The sequence below is a fragment of the Canis lupus genome, chromosome 1 (assembly GCF_048164855.1).
Source record: "Canis lupus baileyi chromosome 1, mCanLup2.hap1, whole genome shotgun sequence".
Lineage (NCBI taxonomy): Eukaryota > Metazoa > Chordata > Mammalia > Carnivora > Canidae > Canis > Canis lupus.
This window is the reverse complement of record NC_132838.1, coordinates 93,623,685-93,646,321: the sequence shown is the minus strand read 5'-3', so window position 1 is coordinate 93,646,321 and position 22,637 is coordinate 93,623,685. Positions and strand designations below refer to the sequence as shown.

General features: G+C 39.6%; 1 protein-coding gene and 1 pseudogene across 29 annotated transcripts in view; one reads left to right on the top strand and one right to left on the bottom strand.

Annotated features, from left to right (window-relative positions):
• The window catches only part of GLIS3 (GLIS family zinc finger 3), a 552,705-nt gene that overhangs the window by 149,330 nt on the left and 380,738 nt on the right, over positions 1-22,637 (top strand). For 2 of the 29 annotated variants that reach the window (XM_072840268.1, XM_072840266.1), the window contains exons 1-2: positions 6,596-7,313; positions 7,656-7,799. The exons of 22 other annotated variants lie outside the window; for them this stretch is intronic. Coding sequence is in view for 2 of the 7 variants with exons in the window: in XM_072840257.1 (XP_072696358.1) it covers positions 14,061-14,229 (169 nt within the window). In the remaining 5 variants the exon portion in view is untranslated. Of the gene's footprint in view, positions 1-6,536; positions 7,314-7,655; positions 7,800-13,986; positions 14,230-22,637 lie in introns of those variants that run through there. 5 more of the 29 variants (XM_072840274.1, XM_072840272.1, XM_072840257.1 and 2 more) reach the window with 4 other exon arrangements.
• LOC140621804 (prefoldin subunit 1 pseudogene) lies at positions 9,412-9,780 on the bottom strand (annotated as a pseudogene).

Genomic DNA, 22,637 nt, shown 5'->3' with positions numbered 1-22,637 from the left:
ATTAACTAGGCAGTTCTTTGGTATGTGTTGGTCATGCCTTGTAAGTAACCGGAATCAACATTCTGTCAAGCATGGGGCTTTGGAACTCCACTGTGTGTTTGATTTCACCTCAAGGGGAGCAGATTGATTCCTATAGAGCTCTAAATAAAAAGAATTGTTCTTTAGAAAGAGAGGTGTTGAGCAACAGGTATAGGATTTCCTGGATAATGGCCAAGCCTGAGCAGATTTTCTATAGATTGTCTAGCACACATTTTTTTTTTTTTTCTTCCTGGAGATGCCCTAGAATGAGATGGTAAAAAACAGCATGTGTTTCAGTGGAGGATTAGAAAAGACACCACGTTCCTGAAACTGACCAGGTTAGAAGTTGTTTCCAGGGGTCCAGGATGGATTGGGATGTGTCCAGAGCAGCAAACTGGTTTTCCCCTATTGCTTAGACCCCTAGGGGAGCCTTGTCAGTTCCTTTGCATTACTTAAGGACCCAAAGCTGCAAGATAAATATGGTGTACTTTTACTCTAAGGCTTAGGAAAAGAGCAGAAATATTATTTTTGTATTAAAACAACTGTGGCTGTATTATGAGTATAGTACAAAATTGCATCGCATTTTAAAACATAAAACATAAGTCTTGTAAAAAAAATGACAGCAAATTGCTTCAGGACACACCATCTTTTTCCTTGGGCCTTGGGCTTAGAGCTCATTTCCCTTTGTTTGTTGGGAATACCTGTTAGCAGCTCTGCCTTTCCTGCCTATCCCACCACATATCGTCCAGTCTTGAGTTTAATGCACCGTCAGGTTCTGGAGGATGCACAAAAGGCAAGGACACCCTGATGAGGCCATAGTTACAAAAGGGGATTTTTCCAGTGGTGGAGAAATTCTTTTGAAATCAGTATTTTGAACAAAAAGGATAACAAATGCCTGGGAAGATTAATTTCAGTCAAAATTTAGTTTAAGAAACACATGCACACACACACACATACATACATACACATTCTTCACTTGAGAATAGCCAAAGTTCACGTTCCCTCCATGTCATTTTTTTTATCTTAATATTTCTCGTAGTGAAATTTGATAAGCCAGGGCTATGTTATTTAGACAGTTGTTTTATTCCTTTTAGGATTCCAACTTGTGTTTTAAATCTTTTCAAACATTTTTGCTTTACTTTGATTATAAGACTAATGCATTCTGGTTGTATGAAGAAAAGATAGTTCCCTATTAGTGTTGTGATCTTATAATCTTGTTTATTATTATTGCTATTTTTTAAAAAATTTTATTTTTAAGTTATCTCTACAACCAACATGGGGCTCAAACTCAGAACCCCAAGATCAAGGGTTGCACATTCTACCAACTGAGCCAGCTGGGTGCCCTGATGATTCCTTTTTGAAATTTTTTTTTCTTTCTGGAGGGCAAACAGTAGGAACAGAGGATAAAAGTGATGCTTCAGATGATGAAATAATCCTAAAAAAGATATGTATGTCCACCACTTACATATTATAAGTCTATCAGTTGCAATTGAATGAGCAAAAAAGGTCAAATGATTTAGCATGAAAAAAGCTAAAGTTAAAAAGAGTAATCTAGAGAATATAATGTAGGTAGGTGAGACAGGGGCTATCAGCTATCAGACTTTACTCTGGTAAAGTTCTAACGATTCAGAGTTAGGAGATGCATGATACCCTTTGCTGACACTCACAAAATCTAGTGATCACAGTGGATAATGCTCACGCCATGGTCCTCTTTTTTACTGCACCTAGGCGTAGCCTCACCATACTTTTTATTCAGCTATTGGTATAGTCAAATGGAAACCTATTTAGTATCCTGGGTATAATGTAATAAGAGAGACTGGTAATAGAAAAACCATAAAAAAACCCTTGGATCATTTTTTTGGTAATGCTCTCTGAAAAGGAGAGGATGGAACCTAATGATTATCAGGTCTCCACAGCTCCCAAAGTCCAGACCTTCTGTTCTCCTGAATTTAAGGACAGATAGCACGAGTGTAATGCTTCTCAACTTGGATGCCAGGGTCTCCACGATTGTCATGTGTTGGGATGGTTGTCCCAGATATTTTCTCGTTAATGATGAAAGTACTAGAGCTGGCTCCCAGGTCTCTAGTAATGGCACGGAGCCCATACGTGAGGCCTGCTCATGGGAGTGCAGAAGTATGAGAACTTCATCTTCCCCAGCCATGGAGGAAAAGAAGCTGTGACTCTGTGGTCAGAGAAAGCAACGGTCTAATGATTTGTTTGGGACCAGCTTACTCGTGGCAGAGAATTCACAGCCACGGCAGCTGCGGTAGTTACAGTACTTACCATGTGTCTCTCTGCTGGGCATTTCAAGACTCTGAACCCCAAGGCAAGCCTGACTCATGGAATGCTCTGGGGCACGAGTGCTGAGGGTGGAATTAAAGAAAGCCACCTCTGGAAGAAGGACGTCAAGTGGGCACACAACACGGTGGACAGGAGATGCTGACTCACAAGGAATGGCACGGGGTTAGAGCCCTCATTGAGAAAACTGTTCGTTTTCCTGTTGTCAGGAACTGAGAACACTGGTGGCACTTTTAACTTGCTGTCCATAAATGAATGGTTAAGGTTTCTTTGGTTGCTTCACAGAGGCCTTGTGAGTTTAGGTAGCCACCGTGGTTTTTTAGCACTGCAGGCTGGGGGAAGATTTGGCACTTTTCAACTTTTTTTTTTTAATTGTAAACTGGTAGATGGAGGTGTTTTTCATTTTTTTAAAAAGATATGTATGTATGTATGTATGTATGTATGTATGTATGTATGTATGTATGAGAGACACAGCAAGAAGGCAGAGACATAGGCAGAGGGAGAAGCAGGAAGCCTGATGTGGGACTCAATCCCAGAACTCTGGGATCATGCCCTAAGCCAAAGGCAGAGGCTCAACCACTAAGCCACCCAGGCGTCCCTGGAGGTGTGTTTCAGAAAGGAAGTTCCAGTTCCAGTGTTGGGGGATGATTAACACCTTCTCTCATGTGAGCAGGCTCTCTCATTCTCAAAGCAAAAGGAGGATATTCCCACGCATACTCTTATTCCCAGCAAAGTAACAGCTCTGTAGCCTTCTGCTCCAGCTCTGCTCTGGGCAGAGGCTGGGAATGGGGGAGAGATGAACACCAATTGCCTGTGAAGAGATCACTCCTGTCCTGCGGTTTTCTCAGGTTCACATTTTTTCACGTGGCCTCTTACAAAGCTCTGTGTGGACCAGCTTTGCACCAAACAGGCTGAGAAGTCCCAGTTCCTTTCACAGAAAGCGTGGCCCTGAAGGCCTGGCCCTGACATTGTGCTTGCTGCCCCGGAAGCAGGACAGGATAGCAACAGGACATGTCTGGGGAAAATTTTTCTAGAGCATTCTAAGGTACAAATTCTGAGAAAGGAGATCTGGGCAGTCACTGGTCAAAGGTAGAATAAAGAGAGTGCGTGGGAGACTTGGCCTGCCAGTGTGAAATCTGTGGGGCTGGTCCATTAACTAAAGAAGGCAGAGTTACTCAAAACCACACCATGCTATGTGAAGTGCTGGAGTAGCAGAGGACTAGAAAAGAGGAAATATGCATCCAGTGTTTCCAAAAACAAGAAGAGAGAAATGAACCTGTCACTTATTATTATCTTAATTTAATCTCAAGGGAAGCAGTGGAAAAAAAATGAAAACCAAAAGACATGTCTTCCAAGAGTATTAATCAAGTTGTGAAAATCAAGAGCTTGATAAACCATGTTTAAAAACTTACCTTTATGAAATTGAGGGTAAAAAAAGTAATAGAATTTGATAATGAAAGTACTATATTAAAATAACTGTACTTGTGGTCTAAATAATTAATCCAGGCCAATAAAGAGCCCACTTACAGGTTTTCAGCCCTACTTCAGGGCTCATTAATAGTCTGACATAGAGCTATCTTCTGGCTTTAACTTGAAACTATTTTTGTTTCGTTTTATTTTGCATACTTACTTTTAAAAATATCTGTAGTCATGGTATAGACTTAATGCTATGTTCTGATTTTTTGTCAGTTAATTTAAAGTTGCCATGAGTGGTTAGTCATGCTTCCTGTTGTCATAATTTTTATGGCTGTGTGATATTCCACCTGGAGACTATACTTCACTATGCCTGGTGTTAGATGCTTAGGTTATTACAAAAGGGCATCCTCACTAGTGCAAATAACCTGCTGCAAACCTCTTTGCATTGCACACCTTTTCCCCTTAGTTTGGACTACTTCCTTAAAATTGTTTTTAAGTAGGCTGTGTGAAGGTAATGAATGTCTTGTTGACTCTATCCTTATTGTCAAATTGCTTTCTAAAACATTTCCGCGATTTTCACATGGTGCATTAAGCATGGATGTGGCCACTTGTGCCTAATGGGGTTATACTGCGTGAGAGATTCCCTAGATTTAATGCAACTGGAAATAATTCTCACCAGAGGTGATGGTGAGTCACCTCCCAAGGGAATCCTGGTCCGAAAAAATATCTTTAATGAATTGCTATGAACAAAAGGAAGACAATCAACTGCCAGTCAGAACTTTAGATAGCCTCCAATGGAAGGATTTAATCCTTTAGTTGGCACTGTCTTATGTAAGACCTTAAACTGGGGCCCCAAAACTGAGGAGTAAATAAAATTTTAATAAATTGAATTTTTGCACCTAAAAATGCCTCACACCTCAATAATATTTGTGAGTAAATGAAATGCATGGGAAACTTGTCGTTGAAAGTAAGCCTGAAGTGATTTTTTTTTTTTTTTGATCATGTGGTGGAAATGAGACTGTTCTGCTTGAAATTTTAGATGTTTTTCCACCCAGGTTTTCTTAAAATGAGGTATGCTTCTACAGTTCACTGCTACAGCCAATATTTGCAAATACTGTAACAAAAAACTGTTTAAACACAAAAACAAATATTCAGTCTGTCACATCCCAACCCATGTGGAAAGGGAAACACTTTGTAAAAGTGGGAAATCTTAATATTATAAATTGTTCGGTTGGAGCAGGAACTGTTTAAAAACTCACAACTTTAATAAGTGAAGGAGACATGCTGATGTAAACCACAAACATGTTTAGCACATGAGATCATTCAGCCTCCTTCTCACCTTCAAAACAAAAGGTTTTCCTTTTTCTCTAGTTTTTGCTTGTCCCCCCCCCTTTCTTTTTTTTTTCTCTCTCTCTTTCTTTTATTTTTTTTGACAACCACGTCAAGTTTTCCTGGCTGCGGCCAGGGAGCAGCGCTCCAACTATTAAGCTGTGTGAGAGCGGTGAACTTGCTCAGCAAGGATCATTTGTCTCCAGTTGTCAACAAAGGTTTGTTTTACTAGGAACAATGACGGCGCAGGTTTGTGCAGAGTGTTGTGTGCAAAAGCGTTAATCAGTAAGCAGCTTGAGCCATACTCAAAATCTCTTTTACACAGTTATTTTGCTCTTTAGGGGTGATTGTTGTCTCTGTCAATTGGCACCATCTGAAAAAGAAGTTCATCAGTATGCCGGGATGCTCTCTGCAGAGAAGGCTTGACTCAGTCCTCTGTTCCTTTCTTTGGTTCTCTTTAATCAGTGTTCGCCAGCGCACAGCCCTGCCACTATTGATGTTTAAGTATAGCGAAGTGATTAAGCGATAATGATCTTGGTTTGCATCTTAGATGACAGATCGTGCCAGCTTTGGGGATACCTCAGTGCCCCGGGATGGAGTGCATTTTTCATATACTCACACACGCATTCACACACCCCTCACACTCACAGTGGACCTTGATTCCAAGGAGTACAGAAAGGACGACTGTTGGCCATTAGAAAGGGTGCTAGCCTTGAGCCAGTAGGAGTGACTGGGGGTGAATGAATTCTTCTGCTCTGTTTGGCACTTACCAAAAGGACCGAATCACTACAAGAAACATTCTGAGCTTACTCCCAGCATGGCTAAGCTGAGATCAAGTTGTTAGATACAGAGCTTGATAAAAATTTCGATTTGAGTCCTAAGCAGTGGCACATATGTGAGGCTTCTCCCTGAATGCACATTTTAGGAGACCTTCCCCAGCCCTGCTCACTCAGTGACCCCCCTCATCACATCTTTATTAAGTTCAGTGGGGTGCTACTTTCCACACCTCACTGAGGCAGACCAGGCTGACACCAGGGAGGATCTGGAGTGGCATGGTTTCCAGTCCTTCCAACTCTAGACAGTGTTGTGAGAGGCAGAGTGTAATGCCTAAAAGCTTAGACCAGAAGGTCTAAAGTCAGAGATACCAGTATTCTAATTTTGACACTGTCTCTTTATAGCCATATGACCTTGAGTAAGCCAGTTAACCTCTTAGTATTAAGAATGAGTATATAAGTAATGGGCTAATGTAATAATAACACTCACTGTATCCTGGGTACTATGCTTAAGCATGTTACATATGCTCTTTCATGTACTTGACAACAATGCGTTGGGATACATCTTCTTATATCTTGAATTTACAAATGAAGAAACGGAGACCCGAGAGGTTAAAAATCTTACTATGGGTGACATAGTTGGTATGCAGCAATCAAACAACTATATCTCTTGAGCCATATTTATTCCACTATACCATCCTGCCTCTCCTGAAACTGCATGGTATGATGTCTTGTGTACCAGAATTTCTGCTTTTGAGAGGTTGAATAAGTGAGGTTGAAAAGGTTGACCAAGGAGCTCCCTGGGTTTTAAACTTGTGTTTGCTTTTACCTCTAGTGGTTAGGGAGTGGGGGGAGGATAGAGCTATCAGAAATGGCAGTCTAACTCGTCACTGGTCAAAGTGGTCTCCAGCAGCAAGTGCTTTAGAGGTGTGAGAAATTGAAAGGATTACCAAAGGCTCAGGCATTCCATAGACAGACTTCTCTCCAGGGGGTCTGTGAAGTAATAATAGCAATGATAATGCAGGAAAACCCATGTGAAGGTCTAGGGAGTCACTTTAGTTAAAGGTCTTTGAACTTGGAGGCTGAGGGCATCACAGGATTTGTACACCTGGACTGTAACAGTCACACCAAGTCTTGGGGTGTGAGTGTTTGGAAATGCCCCTTGAAGCATACCATAAGCCCTGTGGGCTTCATTGCCCTTGAGCAGAGCTTCCCTTAGTCAAAGTTGGAGGGAGTTGGAGGTTCTGGTCGCCTCAAGATTGGCAAACCTAGGATAGCACCTGAACAGGAAGGGTCAGTCCCACTACAAAGACAAACCTTTTTGGAAGAGACCTGGCAAGTGCCTAGATCGGAGTTTTCTGTAATAATGGTGGCTAGCTGTGACTTCTGGGAGTTTGGCTGGAGATTGTCACAAAAGAAGCAGTAGTTAACCAAGAGGATCAAGGAATCCATCTCGTCTGCCAGTCTTAAAGATTGAAGGTAATTTGAGAACGCTCTCTTTGAAAAAGGGTGTCACCAATGTATTCATATCATTGGTGTCAAAATGATGTAACTGGTCGTCAGAGCTCATCCTTTTCATTAATATAGGCATTACAGTCATGTGGTGGTCTTGGGAGCAGAGTTTTGATTATTAGAGTAGAAAAGAAATTGTCCCAAACACAGAAACATTTTGCCTGCATACTGATTTCCACTAAGGTATATTAGGATTAACAGTCTTCTCTCTATGGTCACGGTGTCCGGGGTAAAAAAAAAAAATTTATTTATTTATTTATTTATTTATTTATTTATTTATTTATTTATTTATTTATATTTTTAAAAAAGATTTATTTATTTATTCATGAGAGAGAGAGAGAGAGGCAAAGACACAGGCAGAGGGAGAAGCAGGCTCCATGCTGGGAGCCCGACGTGGGACTTGATCCCAGGACTCCAGGACCGCACCCTGAGCCAAAGGCAGACGCCAAACCGGTGAGCCACCCAGGGATCCCCTCCTGGGTAATTTTAAACTGTCATTTACTAACATCTCAGTGCCAGATGTTTAAACATGACTTAGTATTTGGAAATTGTAGAAGGAAAAAAAAGAATAGAAATATAGCATAGATGGATGGTCTTCTAATTTTACATGACCTATCTCTTCCAACTTTTTCAACTTTATTGTGGTTATTTCCAGAATTAATGATGACAATGATGAATAGTAGCTGTCGTTTTATATTTTTTAGTATTTTACCTGTTGTTAGTCCTTAGGTAATGTTTACAAATTTTCTTATATTTTAACTCTTCAACAAACTAAGTTAGAGATTATTATCACTATTTTAGTTAACACATTGAGATCCAGAGAAGTTATCTAATTGTTTACAGTCACACAGCTCATGGCAGAGTGAGGACAGGAACCGTAGAAAATGTAGTGCTTAAAGTTAGACTCCTTTGTTTCATTTTTAAACAATTTTTTTTTGAAATACAAAATAGTGAATTAAAAAACAAATTTATATAAATCTTTTAAAAAAGCTAAAAAATTTAAAGAAATGTTTCTCTTGATTTCTGGTAACTAAAGAAAAAAGTATTGCTTGGGAAAATTAACTTTTGTAGACTGGAGTGAAGGGCTTTCATAGAAACAACTATAAGGCCTTCATCAGCTTTGTCGATGTCAGTGTTTTAAGCCCCATGCCTTCCATTATGTTCATTTGCAGTATATACTTTAATAGTATTTCCCATGATGGTCTGTGAGTTAGAAACACTATTTAATAGTACTTCCTGTGAGTGTCTATGAGTGATAAAATCTTGATCTTTGAATGTCTGAAAATGTCTTATTTTGCGTGATTGAATGATAGTTTAGTTGGGCATAAAATTCTAGGTTGTCAGCAATTTTACTCAATATTTTGAAGATTTTAGCATAGTTGGTCTCAGTTTTGCTTTTCAAGCTTGCTAACTATCTATCTAATTCCCTGAAGAGTTTTGCTTTATTCTGAGATTTTCTGTTTTATAACAGGGTACACAGATGTGGATTTATCTTTTTGTCCTGCTCATGTGTTCACTCTAAGAATTTTTCTCAAATTGTGGGAAATCTCTCCAAATATTCCATCTTTATGATCCTCTCCTTTTTTTTTCTGGTGTTGTTATTAGACATATAGCAGAGCCTCTTAATCTATCTAATGAATCTCCTAATTGAATCTCAATATTTTATTTTATTTTATTTTATTTTATTTTAGTTTAGTTTAGTTTAGTTTAGTTTAGTTTAGTTTTTTTTGGGGAGAACACATGCCTTTTATTGGTCTAAGGAGCATAACTAGTTAATAGGCTTGGGCAGAGCTCCCCTATTTGTCCTGGCTCCCATCTTCCCTCTCCTGGGAGTTTGTGATTCACCCCCAGGGAAGAAGAATATTCTGGACAGGGGTGGCAGACAGAGCCAGGATAAAAAATACAGAACTGGGGCCTGAAAGGGTATCATGGTGAAGTAGAAAACAGGGCTTTCTGGGTTATGGATAAAAAATCCATCAGGGCAGAAGAGAAGTTTCTCCACATTGGCCCCCCACCTGCCCTTGCCAGGAATGGGAAAGGGCAGGAAGCTTCAGCTGGATATTTCCTACTGTGCCCTTCATGCCATAAGCATCTCCCGGATGTTGTCCTCAGCTTCCTTCACACTCTGCTCCAGGTAGGATTTTTTCTGTTCTAGTTCTTTAATTTTTTCTTCTGCTATTTTCTGTTTTTCTAACAGTTGACTGTGAATTACCTCCTTGGACTGAAGAATAAACATTCTTCCTATACCTTCATACATGTTAGTCTCATCTACCAAAGTCATAATCTCTGTATCTGTAAGATGTGCATGCTTTTTCGTTCTGTTTAGCTGTTAAATATGTATATCTGCAAACTTCACCTTCTGTTGAGTATCAATAACTCTGGCTTGAAGTTCTGTGAAGGCCTTCTTCAACTCCAGATCCACAGGAGTCACCATCTTGATTCACCGGATCTCAATATTTTAAAGAAAAATATATTTTCTCCTTGTTCTTCCTTCTAGGTAAAGTAAAATTATACCTCCTAGTATTATCTTCTGATTCACTGTTCTTTTGGGGTATGTCAAGATACAGATTTTATCTTAACTTATTGAATTTTTCTAGATCAGTGAGGATGCTTTTACTATCCAGGACTTTTGTTTTTTAAAATATCTATCTGTTCTGCATTGCCTGGGTGGCTCAGTTGGTTAAATGTCCAACTCTTGGTTTTGGCTCAGGTCATGGTCTCACAGGTCATGGAATCAAGCCCTGTGTCAGGCTCCAGGCTCAGTGTGGAGTCTGCTTCAGGTTCTTTCTCCCTCTTCTTCAGCTCCTCCCTGCTTGTGCTCTCTCTCAAATAAATAAATAAATAAATAAATAAATAAATAAACACATTTATCTGTTCTTACTCTTTTTCCCCCATAAATTTTTGAGTGTTTTTCATGGTTATTGCTTCTTTATTCATCTTAATCATCCCAAGCCTATTTGTTTTAAACTTTATCTAGCTGTTCTATGAAATTAACTTTCATTTGGGTTGAATTAATAACTGGATGGTTGATTAGACTTTCTCAGAATTAGATCTTTTTGTATATTTGTAATTCTAGTTTGTGGATTCCTTTCAAATGTGAGGGATTTTTTGCTTTCTTTTGTATTGTTTCTGCCTCTCATTCTCCTTCCTTGACTAATGCTCTTGTGGTTTTGCAGTTGCCTTCACTTGGTGCTTCAGGCCCTGTCCAAAACTGAGTATTATATGGTGTTTATGCTTGCTCTGTGATGGTTTGGGAAATATCACAGATTCATACAGCAAGCAGACAGTATGACTCAATTTCTCTCCTAAGACTTCTCTCCATGAATACTTGGCTGAGGAGGGCTTCAGACAGTGAGCTGGGCCCCATCTCCCTCTAGCATGTGGTGGCTGGATCTCCCTACTTCTCAGAAGTCTAGTTCTCTCTGCCCTGTCTGCTTCTGTTTTGGGAGTCCTACATTTCTTTGATCCCAGTCTGCCTTCCATTCTTCCTTTCTTTTCTTTCTTTTTTCTCTTCTCTTCTCTTCTCTTCTCTTCTCTTCTCTTCTCTTCTCTTCTCTTCTCTTCTCTCTTTCTTTCTCTCCTACTCTCTTACCTGCACCCCCCCCCCCGTCCTCTTTCTTTTTGTTTCTTTTCCAGTCAGTGGAGATTTATCTGATAATATCTTACTGATCTTCTTGTTTAAAAATTCAATTTCAGAATGTAAACTATGTATTTTGATCAGAGACAATGTTTCATAGCTCGGACCTGCAGGGCTGAGCTGACCTGACCTGTATCATGTTCACTTTGCCAGTCTGCCGATTTTAAAGTAGTTTTCCCAGGAATGCCCAGGTACTATTGTATTGTGATTTGCCTGTCCCTTCTAACCTTTTCTGGCAGAACTGCTTCAGAAATTAAGGGCTTTACTTTCTTCCTGGTATGACTTTGATTGGGCAATATTCAGAATAAATTTCAAGACTCCACCTTCAGTGTAAATGTCAGTATTATCTCGAGTTAAGGAGAGTAGTATTAAGAAATAAGTAAGTTTATAGAAATTATTCTCCAGAACCAATTTTCAGGAGATGCGACATTTGATATGATGTGTACCCAAGTATAAACTTCCACTTAGCTCTCATGTGTTGAAATAGCTGACAAAGCTTCATGAGTTGTTAGGGTTTCCCTTATCTTTGAAATCAGAACTAGTATTGTAGTATAGACTTTATTTATATCAAAGCTTCGACAAAAGCAAATGTTAATAAAACTGCAAAATAATTTATTATTTTCACATCTTAATAAATTCAAAGAACCAGAAACTATCCCTGCTTCAGGGTACTTTTTCAGGGTGCGAAGGTGCTGCTGTACTGTCGACAGCTCCAGCTCCTCTTCCAGAAAGTCTTTTAAAGCTCATAGTAACTTAGCTGTCATGAGAGCAGTTCATGCTCTTCCACTCAGATCCTCAAGTCTGAGGACTGGTCACGGTAATCTCCCTGGGTTAGATCTCTTGAAATGCCCTCTTTACATAAAGTAACTTAATATCAACTGTTGTTTTCAGAATGATCATTTACTTATTTTCAGTTCTTTTAAAAATCTCTTGAAAAGGTAGTTTGTAGATAAAGTAAAATTTCCACATGAAGCATGTTCAGTAAAAGCACGTCTTTATCCCCACCTCTGCCTCACTCGCTCCGGCCTGTCTTAGAGACTGCTGTTCTCCTGTGCACCTGTGCTGGGGTGACCCAGGCACACACATTATGTTCCCTTTCTGTAAAACTAAATGGTCACATGTCACATGCACAGCGTTCTGAGCCTTGTCTTTACACACAACAGCCTGCTTTGGAGCTCATCCTCTATCAGTATATATAAAGCCATCTGATGATTTTTTTTTTTTACATCAAGACTGTTAACTATTACTAAAATCTTCTTGTCTGAACAAAGCATTATGTGGGAGTTGTTAATGTCCACCATGGGTTTGTTTTATTTTTGAGTAGTGTGGACTTTCTTTATTAGTGGCTCTCCCGGCAGGTGGATTTTGAACTTCACACTCGAGTCGATAACAGAGTAGAGCTTCTGTCTCTTGTCATCAGTGTTCAAGGAGCCCTTCAGTTCTGTGTTTTCAACAATAGGTGGCACCAGCAATTTCTGTATTGGGGCTGTATGTAGATGTGAAGCATCATTATTTTGACCATTTTTTATTTCATATCATTGTGTTCACAGATTATTAAGAACAAAGATTGTTTACCTGGAGGCCGAGAGGCATAGGCACATGGGGGGATTAAGAAGCACTTTGCAGAAAGGTACCTAGGGTACTGTGCTGCACTCTGCTCCTTGCCCCTGTTTGTGGCAGGCATCTGCTGAGAGCAGACATTCTGTTAACACATTTGGTCTCACTAATTATGAATGTGAGTTTGTATATGCAAAATACATCTTCATAGGTGAATTTTTTTTTCAGTTTGTTTTGATGGAAATTTGGCCCTACACACGAGAGTTCATCATGACGCTGAGGGAGTCGTGTATGCTCACCATTTCCCCTGTCCCCGTCCGAGTTTTCCTGTCTGTCTCAGGTCCTCCTGTCACTCTGTGTGCCCTGTCAGCCATGCCCAGAATGTCCCATCAGCATTTAAAACACAGCACTTAAAAATTAAATTTCTATCTTAATTCCTCAGGGAGCAGTTCCCTCTTTTTTTTTTTTCTTTTCATTGCTCTCTTAGTCTTCTCTCTACCAATTTTTCATTCAGCCTTTTGTCTTTCTGAAAATGTTCTATATTTTTGTTCCCTGGCAATATAAGGCTTTGGCCACTTAGTGACTGTGTAATCCTCCTGCCCACTCCCCTTCTGTTCTTGTTGAGAATAGGAGGAATAATCCTCCTGGTTTGAGGGTGGAGAATTGTTAGAAGGGTCCTCGATAAGGTTTTTCTAAGTTAAACATGTACTGATCACAACAAGCTCTGTGATCCAGGATGGCTGTGCCATACCTGTTGTGACATCACTGTCCCTTTGCCCATATCCCTGAGGTCCATGGGCAGCCCTGGAGGAAATGAAGGGAGGCTCCAGGATCCCAAACAGCGTGGCTTTCGGTGGGATCCGCATGGACTCTCTGTTTGTTTATTTGTTTTTTTTTTTTTTTCTTTTTCTTTCTGAAGGGAATTCAGAACTGCTTAGCCTTCACCTGGATCAGGCTTCAGTTTCATTCCATAGTGACACCTATAGTGTTCTGTCTTCCTAGAAACTTTTGATCTCGAAGAAGTCCCAGATAGGCTTGCTGTGTGACATTAGGTTAAGACTTTATAAATTCCAGAGTTCCTGAATCTTCCTTTGTCTTCTGCAATTCTTAGAGATGCTGGCTTTTTCAGATATTATTCAGGTTTTTCAGTGGCTTGTTAAAGTTCTTTTTCAGTCCATAGTGTGATATTCACATGGAAATACCAGAGCACACATTAGAATCACAAATGTTTCTGTGCCCAGAGCTTTGGGCTGATCTGCCCCATGTTTTGCCATTGCGTTAGGACAGGGATCATACCAAAGAGGCCGGTACAATCCTCAAGTCGCTGCCTCCTCCACAAATCCTGTTTTAAAATCTTCAGTAGCTCTTCCCGTCTTTCCATTTAAGACTATCATTATGTGGGTCTAACTTACTGCTTTTTTTTCTTTGTAACATAATATGACCCAGAACCATCTTTGGGAGTCCAGCAAACTCAGCCCTGTCTTTTGGGGAGCAGGAAAGATCACCTGCCTCAGAGAGAAATGCCCAAGACAGGGAGGAAGAGAAAAACAGAAGTACTTGGTGAGGTTGCCAGCTGTTGCAGAGCTCACTGCTTCCTTCTCCATCTCTCCCCATCAGCAAAGCAAAGGGACAGACTGCTGGGTTGTCCTTCTGCAGACTGCTTCCCGCACCAGGCTTCCTACTTGTGTGGTAGGACTTTTGTTTTTCTTCCAAGAATGCTCTTATTGCTTATTCTCACCAGATTTGTGTGTGTGTGTGTGTGTGTGTGTGTGTGTATCTAATATTGGCTATGCTCCTCTTAGGGATGAATAATTCTGATTCCCTTTAATATTGGGTGGGTTAATACTCTAGAAATTTACTTTGAACTAATAATAATAGCCACCATGTATTGAGGTCTTGCAATAAGCTGGACACTTTGCACTCATTGTCTTTTTAGTCCTTATCAACAACTCTATGAGATCCATACTGTTACTCCTGCCCCATTTTGTTTTAGAGGAAATCAAGGTTTAGGAAAGCTAAGTAACTTCCCTAAGGTTACACAGATAAGGAGAGGCCAGAAGTTGACTTGGCTCTCTCCTTCACACCTTGCTAACTCCACACTTTGAAGTAATGCTATAAAGTTCTGTTTAAGAAAGAAGCAGGAAGCCATAGAGTTCTCTCTTTGCCTAGCTCTGTCTTACTGTTCACTTGTCCTGAGCCACAGGCTGGTTGTGCTACAGAGTTTGAGCCTTGGCACAATACCCTTTAACCTTCTCTAGAGAAGAGGTATTATTTCTGTTTGAATTTTGTAATTTGTCTCTGTTAGTAATTTTTAAATGTATTCAACAAATATTTAGTCTGTGACTCCATGCAAAGCACTGAGCATGCATTGTTAAAAGCATATACAGGGTCTTATCTCCATAGAACTCTATAAATTAGTTGGGGACAATTCATGCTCTCTGTAAATGAAAAGCAAACAAGTAAGAGACCATCTTACTTTTGCTCCTTCTTACTGTCAAGATGTTGGAAAGCAGAATTAACTTGAGCATCTAATGCATGACCTGTTGAGAAAAGACACATATATGGATATGTTGTCTCAGAGGCAGGAATTAGTAATTTAAACCAGTATATGTTTGAAGTTGATTAAAGGAAAATAGTCAGATTCCTGAATAATGATTTAAATGTGCTGGAACATTACCCATTACCCACACATTATATAAATATATTTTAAGATCCCGGCCAATTGTTAAAACGATAGTATTTCAGGTAGGTGGCGCTAAGAGGTATTCATGCAGTCATAGAATGTTGAGTTAAAAAATATGTGACCTTCCTCATTTCCCCCAAAGAAATTAAAACTCAGAGAAATTGCATATGCAGTGTTCCCTTACTTCCCAAATTGATGACTTGTAGGATGAATAGACTCTGGTTTATTCAAGGTCCCAGGAGTTCAAGCTGTCAACATTTCACCCTCTCATACATTAGCAATGTCAATGACTTGGAAATTAATATGATTTGAACTTCATGATTCTTTCCCTTAGATGTGGTTGAAGTAGTGTGAGCTCATCATCAAGAAGCAGTTAGTTAGCTCTTCTCTCCAGCCTGCCTTGTCTAAATCTCATCTACTACTAAACGGCTCCACTAGTTCTAGTGACTCAAGAGGCAGTTTTACTCGGTGTGACTGCTTTAGCAGACCACATTAAAGCATTCGTGTTCCCTGCTAGGTTGCAGGAATGAGTTTTCTTAATGCCATCACTGAATTCCAATGGAGGAAATAAATGACTCATGCATTTTCTAATGGTTAGGAAATTTTCCAGAGTCTCGGCTGCCTCGTTTTCATCATGCCCAGGTTCCATTACTGAAGGGTAATTGATGTGATTTTGACTAGCAGGCTGATACTGCTTGGAAAACCAACTAAGTAAAATGTCTGAGTCATATATCCCAGGACAAAATTTCACAGTCAACTATGTAAGAGAGAGAATTTTGTAGTTACAGGGAAAAATGCTAGACTTGGAAGAAAAAACCCCTGTGGTCTTCATTACTCGATTAACTTTGTCCAAGTGGGCATGCTGCTTTAAACTCTCTGAGTGTGTCTTCTTTATCTGTAAACATGAAGATTGTCCTAATGGCATCCCCTGTATCCACCTCGTGTGGTTGTTTAGAAAATCACATGAGCTGAATGTGAAGGCTCACTTGAAAATTGCTGTGAAGATTTATGTAAATGTAAGGATTTAAAAATGTTGTAGTAATGATAATGAAACTCAAAGTGACAATTGTGATCCAAATCTTGGCATACAATTATGTGCAAGAGAACATTAAATGGATGCTTGGATGCTTTTATGTGTTGGTATAGTGACACTGTTCAGAGTTTGAAAAATGCAAGTCACCGAAGGAACAATTTTGCTGTTCAACAGTGACATCAGTAAATGAAAATAGCTTGAAATACCTCCTTTGTTTCAAAAATTGTTAAAGGTAGCTTTCACAGATACCAACAATAGAAAAAGAAGAAAAAAAGTTCAGTGAGGAAATGGGGAGACAGGGAAGTAGGGTGAAACAACGGGTTAAGTTAGGACCCAAAATACATCTCATGAGGCTCTGTACTATTTGTTAGAGGTGAGTCAGAGATTTGGATCAGAGTTTTCCTGCAGCCAGTGCGATGAGGGAACTATAACCAGCCATGTGAATCATGGTGCCCATAAGGCGAAAAAGAGAAGCAGGGCTATTTCTAATAACGAGACACAAGACAGTGATTTTCCCAGAGCCCTCATAAAGAGGACAGTGCGTGATGACCAACATCCTACAAAACATCTTGATGATAAACATTCATACCTTTTTTGAAATTATCATTGTGACTGCCAGATGAGAAATTGACAAGTTCATTGTTTGTTAGCAGGCTTTTCGTTACTTGGTAATAATCATGATCAAATATATGTTAGGACTAGAAATAATCTCTGAGATCACCTCCTATTGTCTTACAGGCTAAGGAACTGTGACCTGCAGGGGCTGAGTGTCAGCTAGGGGTTATGTGTGCTTTGTATCAGTACCAGGAGCTCCAAGTGAAAATAGTTTGCTCTGAGCCCATTCTGTGTGATTGTGGGAGCTTTCCTTGTCTCAGTATAAATACCACTTGGCACTTTCAACATGTTTCTAATTGTGAGTTTAGCAGTTTACTGTGGTGGTTTTTTTCTGGCTGTTTGTTGTAGAAATGTAGAAACTATTGGATTTGATGGCTCTCCTATATTGCTTATTTTGTTTTGTTCCGTTTCCACTGTAGAAGTTACCAAAAAGCCTGACAAATTGGATCAGAAATTTATAGAGAACAGGTCCCGATATGTAAAATTTCCAAAATGTGCAGTTTTACTGCCTGGAATGTCCATCCTCATAAAGCCTTCTTAGCACTATTGTCCATAACTGGAAAATATAGAAAGGCATCAATATTTTAAGCAAATTAAAATAAAACCCCAAATCTTAATTTCGGAACATAGATGGAGTTTAAAACTACTGGCTAAAAGCCTAAGGGAATTTAGGTTGGCTTCTTTAGTGAACTTACTTGCTCATGAAATAAGCATGGAAATTCATGGAAAGTTCTAATGTGGGTAGCAGTTGTTCAAGAGGTTCCTGTGGGTGTTTAGAGGCTGATGAAAACAAACTTCTTTCGTGAAGGAACCATGAGATCAACTATGGGAATACAGGGAATACTATGGGAATCTCAGATTCTAGAGAAAATAAAGGGGGCTCTCTAAGAGGATCAGTCAGTGGGCTTGAGGATTTGAGAGAAATATGAGGCAGTTTGCTTATGTTCTTGAGGGAGGTGTACTTATAAACTTTTGACCTGGGGATAGTGACTCATGGGCTATAAACCCTGGAAGCAGTGACAGTAAGAAGTCATCTGTCGTGTCTGTCTCTCCTACAAGGTTGAATGACTTTACCAAAGTCACAAAGTATGAGACTAAGGCTTGTGTTTTCTCCAGCTTTGAGATGTGTGGGTAATGCAAGGGTAGAAAGGAAGAAGAGGCAGTGCAGATGTGAAATCTCTTCTCCATCTGTCTTTTTGTTTCCTAATTGGTAAAATTAAAAATTGGGTCCAGATTATCTCAAAGCAACTTCATAAATCTGAAAAGAATTCATCTTGTGGAGTGTAGGTGTGGGAGATGTAAGTACTTTAAAAGTAATCTTTCTCTGTCTTAAAAAAAAGAAAACCCAGCCTACCTAAAAAGTGTTTCCCCCTAATTTTCTAAGGAACAGCAGTTAAAGGAGTAAAAATCTGAAAGCTCCTGAGATAAACAGAGCAGAGGCACAGTCTATTATTTCCCCTTCTGCATGGTCTAGCCTTGTGAATGAACATGTTGGCCTGAGAAATGGAATGCTACATCTTTTTCATCTTACTGACAGCAATATGAATTTGATGTCTTTTATCTCAAACATATGCACTTGCTAAGCCAATGCGTTGAAATACAAAACACATACTGCTTTTTTTTTTTTTTTTTTTTTAAACTCAAATTGCTAGCACATAGTTAAAGTATAACACATTCCCCCTGGACTTGGTACTGCCCTGACTTGGTTTGGATGATGCCTTTATATATATGTATATATATATATTTAAAGTGCTATTGTTCTTTGACCTTCACATCTTAAAACTTGCCCACTGAATTAGTAATCTGTGCAAGAGACAGTGACACTGTGACTTGAGACATTTGGCAAGCTTCAGTGCTGTGGGGTTAAGCAAAAATCTTGGCCGGGTCTGTTTATTATTGCTGTAGGTGATGAGTGTTAAGTGGTTCACAAAAGAAAAGGTTGAGTACAGGGGGAAACACTGGGCCCATTCTAAGCAACTCATCTCTGTGTGTCCGTTTTCTAGGTTGTAGGGCTTTCCAGAAGAAGTGAGTCATGAGGAGTCTGATGCAGAGAGAGATTGTTTTTTAGATCAGTGGCTCATGGGAGAAGCTGGGTAGATGGGATAGTATTTAGTGTAGGAGTGGCAATAGGAGAGAGAAGGAGGATGCTTTTGCTACAGGATCTAGAGAAGTTGTGGTCCATCACGGTTTACATGGCCAGAAAGCTTGGAACTGGTAAAGTGATATTACACACATCTTCTCACAGGCTCTGGGTGAAGAAAAGGAGGGGAAGGGAGGAGGCCCGAAGGTGGCACTGGCAGCATGCGTTAGAAACATCTGGAGGGTCCTCTGGGCCTGGGATACAGCTCCAATTCTATCCTCCCTAGAGCCAAAGTAGCTTCTTCCTCCTTCCCTGTCCGATTCTGTCCATGGGCAGATTCAATCCATGATCTGGTCCTGATATTTTCCCCAGAGCCGTATGCAAGATAGAGACTGAACTTCTGAATATATAGCATAAAGTCCTCTCCAGCTTGCCATGCAGATGGATCGCCTTTGTCCCAAAAGAGGTTTTGCATAGAAGATGCAGATGTGGTGGTCTGAGAGGCTCTGGGTTTTTGTCTGGTTTTGTCAGACTGAAGACAAGCCACAACCCAGCTCTGGTTATCAGTTCCCTTCTCTTTACAGTGGGAAATTTGCCTGGATGACTTCCGGTCCCCTTTCAAAAGCTCCTAGATGTGATTCCCAGCCTCGAGACTACTTCTTGCTTAAGGATGGATGATATTGCTTTTTCAGATGGTCTGATTGTTATCACCATGTTTGCCTTGGCTTCCTATTTTCCTTCTTTTTCTCAGTTCATGCAGTGCTTTTCTCAACTGTTTCTGCCCCTTGGTATTTCCATGTTATCTTTGCCCCTTCATCTCATGGTATAGTCACGTGTCAGCTGAAGGCAAGAATTAGATTTTCCATTCTGTGCATTGGTAGTTCTTTGTCTTCAGACATTTTTTGATATCAAAGGAGAGTTGTGGGGAAAAATCAGGTCAGGGACCTGAATTAAATCTAGGGAAGTTTCAAAGCCTCTTTCTTACCTCACTAATTGATCTTTATATTTCTATTCATCTGAGGAGAACGGGAGAAAAATTTTTTCTAGCTAATTCAAGGGCCCTGTATTATAACATCTATTTTTACATATGTTTTAGGGTTCCAAGAAAATACCAAATATTTTTTATTTTTTCCATGTTAATTATACAGTTTTGGTTAACTTTAAAAATTTTTAAACACTTTGGAACTCATAGGAAAGTTATAAGATTAATGCAAAGAATTCCCATATGCCCTTGACCCCAGTGCCCCAAATGTTAACATTTTGCTTCATTTTTACTTTATCATTCTTCTTCTTTTCTTCATAAATGTTGACTTTTGATATATATCTGTATCTTTCTATGTAGGTATGTATTTTTTTCTGGATCAATTGAAAGTAGTTATAGACGTGGACATTATTTAAACATCCTATTCTGCATCAAACTTTTACCCTCTGCTTCTAGTTACATTGATTATTTTGTAAGCCCATTGTTTCTTCTAAATTTATTAATTTAACTCATCAGTAAAAAAAGATGTATTTATAGATACAGTATATCATGGATTTTTATTTCTTCCAATATATTATAATGCATTGCTCGCAATATTTATTTTAATGTCGAAAATGTTCCTAATTTGGCCAGTGGGAGCCCTTTTAAATTGCCTCCTGAGTTCTTCTGAAATGTCCCTATTATTCTTTAAGCAATTTTTAGAATTTCAGCTATAATTAGATGTTCCAGTCTCATCTAGTACTTTCTTGTCCTAGCCCATTGTTTCTTCTATCTTCAATTCCAGTCCAACACCACAGGACTTATTCTAGTTTTATCCCTTAGCATATTTGTATCTCCTTTTCTCCAACAGTGAGAACCCTGCTTCTAGTATCTTTAGTATATTGATTTTTTTTGCCTTCAGTTTCCTGGCTTTGTGGGTCATCTCCTGGACCCTAACCTCTCTATATAACAGTCTCATGGGGCAGGTCCCCATCCTTGCCCTGCCTACCATGGGCCTCATGTGCATGCTTACTCTACTGACCAAGGACTCTCCCTTCCCTCAGCTCAGCTGTATGACTTGTGAGTTTTTTTTTTTTTTTTTTTTTTTTAAATAGCGGTGGCAGCCCGGGTGGCTCAGCGGTTTATCACCGCCTTCAGCTCAGGGCCTGATCCTGGAGTCCCTGGATCAAGTCCCATGTCGGGCTCCCTGCTTCTGCCTCTGCCTGTGTCTCTGCCTCTCTCTCTCTGTGTGTGTCTCTCATGAATAAATGGATAAAATCTTTAAAAAAATTAGTGGGGGCACCTGGGTGGCTCAGTCAGTTAAGCATCTTACTCTTGATTTAGGCTCAGGTCATGATCTCAGGATCCCGAGATTGAGCCCTGATCAGGTACTGGGCATCTGCTTAAGATTCTCTTTTCTCATTTTTTCTCTGCCCTCCCCTGCTGGCATTCTCTCTTTCTCTCTCTCGAAAACTAACAAAAAGATTTAAAAGTCAACATTTTTTTTCATTGAAAGATACTTAGATTAGGAATTTCTTGAATTAAAGTGAAATTCATAAGTGGTATTTTTTCATCTTTCTCTCTGTTCAATATGAGCAGGAGAGAAGTAACTGATTTCTAAATATTCAGATGTCATTTTGAGAGTTTTGGATTTGATCTCATTTATTGAGGGGTGGGCTTAGTGAGTTCACAATGCTTTACAATCCTTTGTGTATCTTGAGACACATAGAAAATGGTGATATTTGTACAGCACATAAAGTTAAATAGTTAAATGGATAAGATTCATAGGGAATGCAGTCAACAGATCTGGGGGCTGTGGGTGTTCATGTGCCCCTCATCTTGGTACACCCATCATCTGTGAAGGAAAGGACATATCTTTGAAAGCTCTGGCTTCGAGCATGGCACTCCTAAGCTGCTGTGATACTTATGAGGACCTAATGCTACTGTCTATAGCTTGTATACCTGATGTTGGCTGGTTGTCTGTCAGATTTGCACTAGTGGTCACAGGGGAGCCATGTGAGAGGTGGACATAGTAGATACAGAAGCTCCAAGCACTTGATCATGTTAGAGGAGGATTCATTAATCATGTCCAGTGGTGGAGGATTGCTGGAAAGAAAGAAAAAAAAAGAAATACAAGATTAAATTTAAAAATGTCTATTCCAAATTCATTCATTCAGCAGTTACTTATTGGGCTCTGCTTATGTGCCAAGCACTAAGTTAGTAAGGATACAGTGGTGACCCAATTTGCCTCTCGTGGGGCTTATATTTTAAAGGAGGAAGCAGATAATAAATAATAAGGAAGAATTAAAAAAATAAGGAAGAATTAGTTCAGATAGCTATGAGTTTTATGAAGAAAATAAAGCTATAGGGGTGTTTTAAGATGGTGGGGGGCAGGGCATGGGCTGTGTGGGTATGTTTTGATTTTTTTTTTTAAAGATTAGTTTGGCTGCTAACATGAAGCATGGATTTTAGGGGGCAGGAGTTGGTGTGGGAACCTGGGAGAAAGATGATGATGTCCAATATGTTAGCCATTAGCCATGTGTGGCAGTTTAAATTTAATTCCAAATTAATGACTATATCTGACACGTGTTGCAATGTGGATGAACCTAGGAATTTTTTTCTCACCAAAACAAGCCACACGAAGATAAATAGTGTGTGATCATTTAAATGAGGTCCCTAGAGTAGTCATATTTATAGAGATGGAAAGTAGAATGGTGGTTGCCAG